Source organism: Salpingoeca rosetta (genome assembly GCF_000188695.1).
Source record: "Salpingoeca rosetta unplaced genomic scaffold supercont1.11, whole genome shotgun sequence".
Lineage (NCBI taxonomy): Eukaryota > Choanoflagellata > Craspedida > Salpingoecidae > Salpingoeca > Salpingoeca rosetta.
In genome coordinates this window covers 1275362-1285027 of record NW_004754923.1, presented here as the reverse complement: position 1 = coordinate 1285027, position 9666 = coordinate 1275362, and the positions used below count along the sequence as shown (strand labels likewise).

General features: G+C 57.0%; 4 protein-coding genes across 5 annotated transcripts in view; 2 read left to right on the top strand and 2 right to left on the bottom strand.

Annotated features, from left to right (window-relative positions):
* Window positions 1-70: 70 nt before the first annotated feature.
* On the top strand, window positions 71-2252 carry PTSG_04989 (the record flags this gene model as incomplete). Of its 2 annotated transcripts, XM_004994248.1 has the most annotated exons (4): window positions 71-235; window positions 348-559; window positions 801-889; window positions 1169-2252. In XM_004994248.1, the coding sequence occupies exons 2-4, from the start codon at window positions 490-492 to the stop codon at window positions 1979-1981; spliced, it is 972 nt and encodes a 323-aa protein (XP_004994305.1). In that variant the 5' UTR covers window positions 71-235; window positions 348-489. The 2 variants fall into 2 exon arrangements, with proteins under 2 accessions (XP_004994305.1, XP_004994306.1); XM_004994249.1 differs by having other exon boundaries at window positions 207-559; window positions 1169-1981.
* A 462-nt stretch (window positions 2253-2714) lies between these two features.
* On the bottom strand, window positions 2715-4042 carry PTSG_12237 (GPN-loop GTPase 2). The gene has a single exon (XM_004994247.1). It carries the CDS (start codon window positions 3904-3906, stop codon window positions 2749-2751), a length of 1158 nt encoding a protein of 385 aa, XP_004994304.1. The 5' UTR covers window positions 3907-4042; the 3' UTR covers window positions 2715-2748.
* PTSG_12236 (cell cycle control protein cwf14) lies at window positions 4020-5696 on the bottom strand. The gene is made up of 5 exons (XM_004994246.1): window positions 5380-5696; window positions 4993-5115; window positions 4772-4836; window positions 4454-4555; window positions 4020-4242 (listed from the first exon to the last, which is right to left on the bottom strand). The coding sequence occupies exons 1-5, from the start codon at window positions 5471-5473 to the stop codon at window positions 4192-4194; spliced, it is 435 nt and encodes a 144-aa protein (XP_004994303.1). The 5' UTR covers window positions 5474-5696; the 3' UTR covers window positions 4020-4191.
* Window positions 5697-5905: 209 nt separating this feature from the next.
* PTSG_12235 (uncharacterized protein) overlaps window positions 5906-9666 on the top strand; it is a gene marked incomplete at both ends in the record, with an annotated part of 4107 nt that continues 346 nt past the window's right edge. Inside the window, 7 exons of the mRNA XM_004994245.1 lie at window positions 5906-5930; window positions 6171-6226; window positions 6429-6567; window positions 6790-6888; window positions 6936-7101; window positions 7232-9261; window positions 9379-9482. Coding sequence (XP_004994302.1) covers window positions 5906-5930; window positions 6171-6226; window positions 6429-6567; window positions 6790-6888; window positions 6936-7101; window positions 7232-9261; window positions 9379-9482 — 2619 coding nt within the window. The remainder of the gene's footprint in view (window positions 5931-6170; window positions 6227-6428; window positions 6568-6789; window positions 6889-6935; window positions 7102-7231; window positions 9262-9378; window positions 9483-9666) is intronic.

Genomic DNA, 9666 nt, shown 5'->3' with positions numbered 1-9666 from the left:
TCATCTTGGCTCATTCCGCCATTGCCCGCACACGAAACAGAACAGAGGTGAGATGCAACATGCAGTGAGTGCAATGTGTCTTGCTTCGTCGTTCACCCTCCCCTTCTCGCTTCGCCTCGGCTTGCTTCGCTTGCCCCTCTCGTGCGCCCCATCCCGTGCGACATCCTCTCACTCACTCACTCTGGCATCATTTCTCGCCCCTCGCTCGCACATTCTCGCTCATCCAGACAAAAAGGTATGCTGAGACTACCCCGCGTTGTGCGAAGCTTGTGTGCGTTTGCTTCTGCGTCAACTTCATCCTGCATGGGCGCTCGTCTCTCTCGTCCTCGCCGCACCCTTTCCAACAGCGCCACGGGTACGGCCACCGCTGCATCAGTCGCCTCCGCCACACACGCTGCCTCCAACACAGCTTCCTCGTCTTCGGCAAGCTCCCGCTCCCTGTCCACGTCATCCACTGCCGCAAACAACGCCAACACCACCAACGACGCCATGGCTGAGGAACTCCGCACCAAAGTCTGCATCATCGGCAGTGGCCCCGCAGGCCACACCGCCGCCATCTGTAAGCCGTTTTGCGTGTTGTGTGTGTGTTTTGCGTGTGTTGTGTGTGTGTGATGAGCATATGTGTGTATGAACAAATGTGCGTGCATGAGCATACGTGCGTTCGTCCTTGGTTCACATTAATGCGCCTTGCCTGTGCTCTAGTTTGTTACGTGCGAGGAATCACTGCGCGCCTTGCACATCTTGGGCGACACACACCTCTGACCTCGCTGCACCACTTAACTTCCATTTCCTCCATGTAGACGCTGCTCGCGCTGAGCTGAAGCCCATCATGTTCGAAGGCTTCCTTGCCAACGACGTTGCTGCTGGCGGCCAGCTTACCACCACCACCGTACGTAATGCACATGTGTGTGTCTGTGTGTCTGTGTGTCTGTGTGTCTGTGTGCATGGTTGTTGTCGTGCGCATGTTTGCTTTCATGTGCAGGTGTGTGTGTGTGCGGAGGAAACCCATGTACATGTACGCACAGCTCGCTGTATCTATCCATCCACGACTCGCTTCACACACCCTCCCCCCCCCCCCCCAAACCCACCACCACCACCATCCATCCATCGTCTCACCACCCCAAGCCAGCCCTAACCCCCACCTCCCCTGCACCCTGCAAACCCGCAGGATGTCGAGAACTTCCCCGGCTTCCCTGAGGGCGTCCTCGGCGCTGAGATTTGCGAGCGGTTCCGCAAGCAGAGCGAGCGCTTTGGCACGCAAATCTTCACGGAGACAGTGACCAAGGTCGACACCACCGCCCGCCCGTTCAAGGTGCAGAGCAAAGACCGCACAGTCGTTGCAGACACGATCATCATCGCCACGGGCGCCGTGGCCAAGCGCCTGCACTTTCCCGGCTCTGGCGAGGGCGAGGGCGGGTTCTGGCAGCGCGGCATCTCGGCGTGTGCGGTGTGCGATGGCGCAGCACCCATCTTCCGCAACAAGCCGCTGGTGGTGATTGGCGGCGGCGACTCTGCCATGGAGGAGGCCACCTTCCTCACCAAGTACGCGTCCAAGGTGTACATTGTGCACCGTCGTGACGAGCTCCGCGCGTCCAAGATCATGCAACACCGCGCCATGTCCAACCCCAAGATTGAGTTTCTGTACTCGAGCGAGGTGGTGGAGGCCAAGGGTGACGACCTGCTCCGCTCCGTGATGGTCAAGGACAAGAAGACGGGCGAGACACGCGAGGTGGAAGCAAACGGGCTCTTCTTTGCCATTGGCCACAAGCCCGCGTCGGACTTTCTCGAGGGACAGCTGGAGACAGACACGGACGGGTACATTGTGACCAAGCCTGGCACGACGCAGACGAGCGTTGAAGGCGTGTTTGCTGCTGGTGATGTGCAGGACAAGAAGTGGCGCCAGGCCGTCACGGCTGCCGGCACGGGGTGCATGGCTGCACTCGAGGCTGAGCACTACCTCGCCGCCATGAACGACCAGTGACCCTGATGTGTGCTTGCTGCTATTCTCGCTGTCTCAGTTTGCTTGCGCGTCCCTCGCTGTTGTTTGCGTAGATGCGTGGTTGTTGTTGTTGTTGTTGTTGGGATTGCGAGCTAGTGTATTGTGTTGGCATAGCCGAGATGCGGCAGAGGAAGGAGAGGAGGTGGAGTGGGGAAGGGGGAGGGATTGCGCATGGCAAGACAGGTTCACATACTTCAACAACACCTTTGATCGTTCCACCCCCATGGAATGAATACACACATCGGACATGACAGCATGCAACATGAAGACGGGGGAGGGAAGGGATGGGGGCGCCGCTTTGAGAGAATGACAGGACACGCGTGTGTGCGTATGTGCGCGGGGGGGGGCATTGGCACACACACACACACACACACACACACACACACACACGTTCTCTTCTCACACAGCCAGAGTGTTATTTTCATATCTGCCCCTACGCATTAGTCTTCTCGAACCAATCATGATAGCGCTATGGTATCGTAAGTACGTATATCCGCACCCACTGGCCAACAAAAAACTTACGAAAATGCTCCGCAGATTTCATTGCAACATAGAACGTATATAAACGACGTCCGGGTAAACTTACCATGAGAGTCTTTAACCGGGGCGGAAACGACGTACCGGGTCGGGTCGGTAATACCGGATTAAACCGGGCTAGTATACCCTTGGCGAGGTCACACACACACACACACACACACACACACACACACACACACACACACACACACACACACACACATAGCCAAGCGCTACGACATGTACTCGCGTTGTGCGGCAAAGGCGTGTGATTCGTGTAGCGGCGGCTGCGAAAAGACGGCGCTCTCCATCGCCACCTGCCCCTCGCTCGCCTGCGTGTACAGGTTGCCAACCGCCTTATCCACCGCCCGCACAAGCGCGCCCATGGACTCTGGCGACTGCACGTTGAGTGTCTGGAAGTGCACCAGCGCGTAGTCCTGCACGAGGTCGGCCAGGGCGACGGTGAGCGCGTGAAACCGCTGTTGCCGCCGGCCGCCGCCAACCATCCCAGCTTCCATCTGGTCCACAAGGTAGTGGAGGTCAAGCACCTCCGTGTAGAAGTCAAGGTTGAAGTGCAGGCGCCCATAGGCCTCGATCAGGTCCACCTTGGAGAGGACGTTCACGTGCGGCAGCTCCAGCATCATCATGGCAGACATGGACACGAGCAGCGCCGACATGAAGTTGGCCGGGTCGCTGCACATGAACGAGTCCACCAGGTGCACGCAACACACGCGCATGTGCCACGTGTCTTGCATGGTCTGCACGATGCCGCGCATCATGCGGTGGTGGGTGTACAGCTCCACCTGGCCCGGGCAGTCGAAGACGAACGTGTGGCCCTTGTGCTCGTCAATGCGCTCCTTCAGCCAGCTCAAGTTCTGCTCAAGAAACTCCATGCAGAAGACCAGCGCTGCGTTGGGCCCCAGTTGTAACCTCTCCATCACCTCATCCGCGCGCACCAGGTCCCGCACGTCAATATCAAACGTCCTTCCGTCTCCACTGCTCGCACCCTGCAGTCGCGTCGCGCTCTCGTCCTTCGTGCTGTTGTCGTTGATGCTGGTGGTCTGCTTCTTCCTCGCCCCTTGCTGTGCTTTGTCTCGTCTGCTACTACCGCTGCTGCTGCTGTGAGTGTTGTTTCCGGCCTCGCTCTTCGTTCGAACCACGCCCTCTGCCACATCCTCCTCATCGCTGTCCTCCTCATCGTCGTCGTCCACGACGTCGTCGTCGTTGTCGTCGTGGTGGTGGGCTGGTGGCCAGTAGCCTTCGCATGCGGGGTCCAGGTTCACCACGCACACCTTACGGCCCAGCCGCGCGCGCATGAACTCCCCCACAGCCAGGGCGTATGTCGTCTTGCCAGACCCCGGCGGTCCAATCACCACCTGTCCAAACGTCATCGTCCTTGGTGTGTGCTGTGTGCGTGGTTGTTGTGGTTGTTGAAAGTGTGATGTGTGTGATGTGAATGCGAGCACGCTTCTTCACCTTTGCTTTCCTCTGTTGCTGCTTTGTCGTTGTTTCTGTGTTGTGTTCTGATGATTGTCATTTCAAACACCACAACGCACACGCTCACCCCCTCCCTCCCCCCACACACACTCAATCAAACAGCAGGTGTGTTCCTCAACAGCTAATCACACACACACACACACGCACGCACACATCGAGACAGAAGCACAAGACGCAGATCAGTGACCACAGCCACGGCAGCCGCAGCGCACGCACTCAAACTTGGTGTCCTGCAGGTGAGCACGTGAGTGATATGTGTGAGTGTGCGTGTGAGTGATGTGTGTGTGTGATGTGTGTGTGTGATGTGTGTGTGTGTGTGTGTCGCAGGTGGGGAGGGGAGGGCAGCACATTTTGACCGACAGACAGACAGACAGACACAGACACATAGACACACACAGACACATAGACACACACACATATGGAAGCAAGTCTGCCACGTACCTCGGAGAGTTTGCTGCGCGGGACGCGGCAAATGCACGTGGTGCCATGGTTGGAGTCCCGAGTTTGGATACAGGCTAGACAGCACAGGCTCTCGTAGCCGGGCTGGCGTCATTGCGAAGGACACGCATGAGGTAGATACGCATATGAGGTGGAGTAGTGTCGGGGGTGGGACACATGGACCAATGGTTCCGCCAACAGAGGCAAAACCAACAGCACGAGAAGTGGGGAAAGGGGAAGATCGAACACACACACACACACACACACACACACACACACACACACACACACACACACACACACACACACACACACACACACCTTGCGCCACTTGGCAATGAGGTTTGGATCTGCGTGGCCTTCCTTGACACAAAAGTCGTACAGCTCTGATTGCGCGGAGACGTGAAGGGGCAACAGCGCAGTTCAAAGGAGGAGAACCAGAGGTGCAGAGCATCAGTATCGCTGTTGCATGCACAGTGAAGTGGAGCTCAACTGCCATACATGGGCATTACACATCAACCACACACAACACATGCACGCACCTTTGCTTATTGCCTTGCGCTTGTAGTAGAGGTTGAAGATGTAGCGGGACTTTTGATGGTGGATCCTGAACACGGGCCAGAGCGTCTCGCATTTACGCTTTCCCTCATGCGGTTCATTCTCCGCTGTATGCGTAACACATAAGGACACAAACAACCACAGCCACAAAGCACAACTTTGTGGGTCAGTACTCGTCTATGTGCGCAGTGCCACTGCCGCTCTTGACAAAAACGAAAGCAGCCAGGAATACACACAAATCCAAAAGCATGACACACAAATCACCACACACACACACATACACACACTGCACGCTGACACGGATGAAACTTCACGCATACACTCACTTAATCCCCCCCCCCACACACACAGATCACACTCCATGCTCGCACCTTCACGCAGCTTCTGATCCAGTTGCTCCAGTGTAGGCGCGATGAGCTCCCACCCCTCTGGAGGCGGTCTCTTGCTCCTCGACATCTTCGGCATGGCTGTTGGTTTGTTGTGTAACGCTCTCTCACACACTCACACACACTCACACACACCCACTCAATCACACGCGCCTTTGCGTTGGATCAACTCACACGTTGTCGTGCAGTGCACCAAACCACTCACTGCTGCTGCTGCTGCTACCACGCACTCGCTCGCTTCCCACGCCTCTTGCCAGTATTGCGGATTATTGTCGTATACTATTCATAGAATTCGATCGATGTGTCATCAAGAAGAACAAGAACAAGAGAAGTAGAAAGCAACGACAAACCTGCATCCATTCACAGCTTCCAACGAGCAAGACACACATCACGGGCAGAGAAAGACCAAGCTTGGAACGTGTGTGGCAGCGCAGCTGTGAAGAATAGCCAAGAGCACAAGAGCACAAGAGCACAAGAACAAGAAGGAAGCACCGTCACACCGTGGAATGCCATGTCGGCTCACGCCCGTGCGCGTGGTACGTACAACCCGCTTCCGATCAGGAGGACTTGCGTTGTTCGTCTGTCGTTGAATTCGCGTTGATTCGTGTGCTGTGTTTCCACACCAGCGATGGTGCGAGTTGGATCAGCTGCCATTCATGTAGTGAGCGTGTTTTTGGGTTGTGTGGCGTGCATTGTGATTTGATTGTGAGCCTCTGGGTACCGGCTCACTCGCGCTCTATCATGATTCGTTGACATGGCCTTGTTGCCACCCACAGACAATGTCCACGGTGTCAACGTGAAGCTGCACCCGCGATACCAAATCACACGCCCCGTGAGTTTTCTGTGTGTGTGTGTGTTTGTTAGTTTGTTTGTTTGTGTATGTGTGTGTGTGTGTTTGTGTGTGCATGCACGTACGCTGCGCTTGATTGAGGCGTGTGTGAGGCTTGTACGTACGATGCAGTGGTGCCTTCATCCATCCCCCTCACACACAACCCGCGCGCGCACACACACACACACACACCTGCCCCAAACAGCAATTCAATCGTCAGCTGTATGACAAGGTTGCGCGTGCGGGAGACCTGCTTCACATTGAGTACCGGTTTGACACGGAGCGGAGAGTCCTGGAGAGTCTGCGCAAGGCCGCTGAACACCGCCGCGCCGCTCAACTCCTCAGTGCGTACGCCCCGACTTGTTCTTCACACAAAACTGCACGCACGCGTGTACACGATGCGCACACACTCAAACACACACTCACACACACTCACACTCACACACACGCACGCACGCACGCACGCACGCACGCACACTCACGCACGCACACAACACACACACACACGCTCACGCACGCACACAACTCACACACACACACGCGCGCGCGCACTCACGCACGCACAGAGCCCGTCCGGGTGCAGCGGGCGAGAGAAGAGGCATCAGCACCTGCACCAATAACACAGAGCAACGACAATGATGACGGTGATGGTGGTGTTGATGAAGGTGATGGAGGATCAATGGTGACGACGGTATCTGCTGGTACGGCACAGGCGAAGACAACCAAACGCCGCAACAACAACAACAACAACAACAACAACAACAACAACAACAACAACAACAACAACAACAACAACAACAACAACAACAACAACAACAGCAACAACAACAACAACAACAACAATCACTCGTCTCCCACACCAAACCAGCAGCAACAATGTGCATCGACATCATCGTCAACCACATCACCAACACCGCCCACATCCACAGCATCCACGGCAGCAACGCACTCGTCCTCCTCATCGTCGCCATCGCCTCCGTCTGACGGCCACACCTCATCTCGCTCCAGCACACGCGACGACGACGACAACACCACCGCTGGTGATGATGGGGATGGTGCTGTTGATGGTCACAGTCATCGTGGCGTCCTGCGTGAGCGTGAGCGTGAGCGTGAGAATGCCGACACCAGCAGTGGTCATACCACCAACCACAACAGCACTGGCGATGATCATGATCATGGTGATGATCATTATAATGGTGATGATGATGGTGATGATGATGGTGATGGTGGTAATGGGAATAGCAACGATGGCGGGTTGCTCCGGGCGGCAATTGACAATGACGAGTTTGATGCAGAGTTCTTCGCACCGCAAGAGCAGCAGCAGCATGGGAGTAGGGAAGGTAGCAACGGTAGTGCGGATGCTACCACAGCAACGGCGGCAGAGGCCGTGCAAACGACGACGGGAGACGACGCGAGTGAGCACAGCGGGCAGGATGGCGGCTACGCCGTGTTGGCAGAGGTGCTGGGCAGCAGCACATGGGTCCACCAACTCGAGCAGCCGCAGGTGGCCCAGCCACGTGACCAGTGCACGACAACGACAGCAACAGCAACAACAGCAGCCACGACAACAGCAGCAACTGTCGAACAGCCGGAGGTGCTTCGCGCCATCAGTCCCTGTGTTGCTGTGCTGCCAGTGTCATCGTCGTCGTCATCGTCGTCAGCATCCACTTCACCGCCCTCGCCCCCGCCGCCAACACAAGGAGGCAGCTGCGGGGCCACAACAACCACGACCGCCCAGATCACAGGAGCTGCGCAGGGCGAAGCAGACACCACGGACCAAACATCAGCATTAGTTACAACGACACTCCCAGCGATGGCACCAGCAGAACAGTCAGCAACAACAGAGAACGCTGTCTCATCATCAGAGAACACAGCATCCCAGCAGCCGCAATCAGCGGCTGACAAGACAGCGCTGGGCGTGGTGTCAACAGCAATGAAGACGCCAGCACCACCAGTGACCACATCATCATCATCATCATCATCATCACCGCCATCGTCACTGCCGGGTGTTGGCGATGCAGCAACGCCAGACCTGTTGCTGTCAGAGGCAGAGGAAGAGGAAGAGGAAGAGAAGGCGGCGGCAGTTAAGGGGGCGAAGCGGCAGGGGCAGGGTGCCAGCGAGAGAAAGCGTGGTGGCCAGCAAGTGAACGTGGCGAGCGTACGCGCATCACAGCAGTTGCAGTCGCTGTCGTTGGCGGAATTCGAGAACTTGACGTCGACGCCGTTTGAGGAGGCGACGCTTCAGGCGCTCAACACACACGACGTGCTGCTCTCTCTCTTGCAGCCCACACACACCCGCACACAAGCGCACTCACACGCACAAGCGCACTCGCACGCTGCAGCCAAGGAGGAGGTTGGGGGCGGCGTGGCAGAGTATGGGGCGGTCTCTGGCGCGGGGTTAACGGCGCTCGTGTCCCTGGACGACGATGGCGACAGCAGTGATGACAAAGATGTCCGTGGTGGTGGTGGTAACGATCGTGATGGTGCTGGCAATGGTGAGAGCGAGGAGGCAAAGGCAACACCTGTGATGGATGGGCGGAATGCGATGGCTGGGGACAGGTCGGACGCATCGCTGCATCCTCCACAGCCACCGCATGCATCACAGCACAGCATCGATGATGCTGGCAGTGGCATGCTGGTGGACTTGGACGCAGATGGACAAGCGAGCCACCGGCAGTCTGCACGTTGTCCTCCACCGCCACCACCATCATCATCATCATCATCACCCCACCATGTTAAGCACCACCATGATCACCACCTCTCGCAGCATCAACACCATGATAGCCACGATGGCCACCACAACGATCATCACCATCACCATCATGACGGCCTGGGTCGGGCGTCATCACGGGACCGGTTCGACTCAATGTCGGCTGCGCTCGAGCGGCTGGAGCAGCAGCACCACCACAGCCACCGTCACGGTGGTCATGGTGGCCACCACCATGTAGCAGCACACCATGCACGGCAGCAGCAGCAGCATCAGCAGCAACCGTGTCATTACTCGGCGTCGTCCCGTGTTCCTGGACAGGCAGCGGCCCGTGCAGTCTCTTCGCATGCACGCGCGCAGGCAAGCACGCACACACAAACACGCACACACACCGCGCGCACACGAGCGTCGCCTCATTCATCGCCATCACCGCCGTCGTCGTCTTCAGCGGCAACGGAGAGGTCGTCCGCAGAAACGGACTGGAGCGCCATGGGATTCGATGCAACATTAGCAGGGGCGGCCGTGGAGCACTACAAGCAAGACATGAACAAGGTGTGGCACTTGCGTTATGAGCTTGGACGTGTTTGTACACATTCCCATTCACACACACATTCACATTCACTCACTCACTCACTCACTCACTCACTCACTCACTCACTCACTCACTCACTCACTCACTCACTCACTCACTCACTCACTCACTCACTCACTCACTCACTCACTCACTCACTCACTC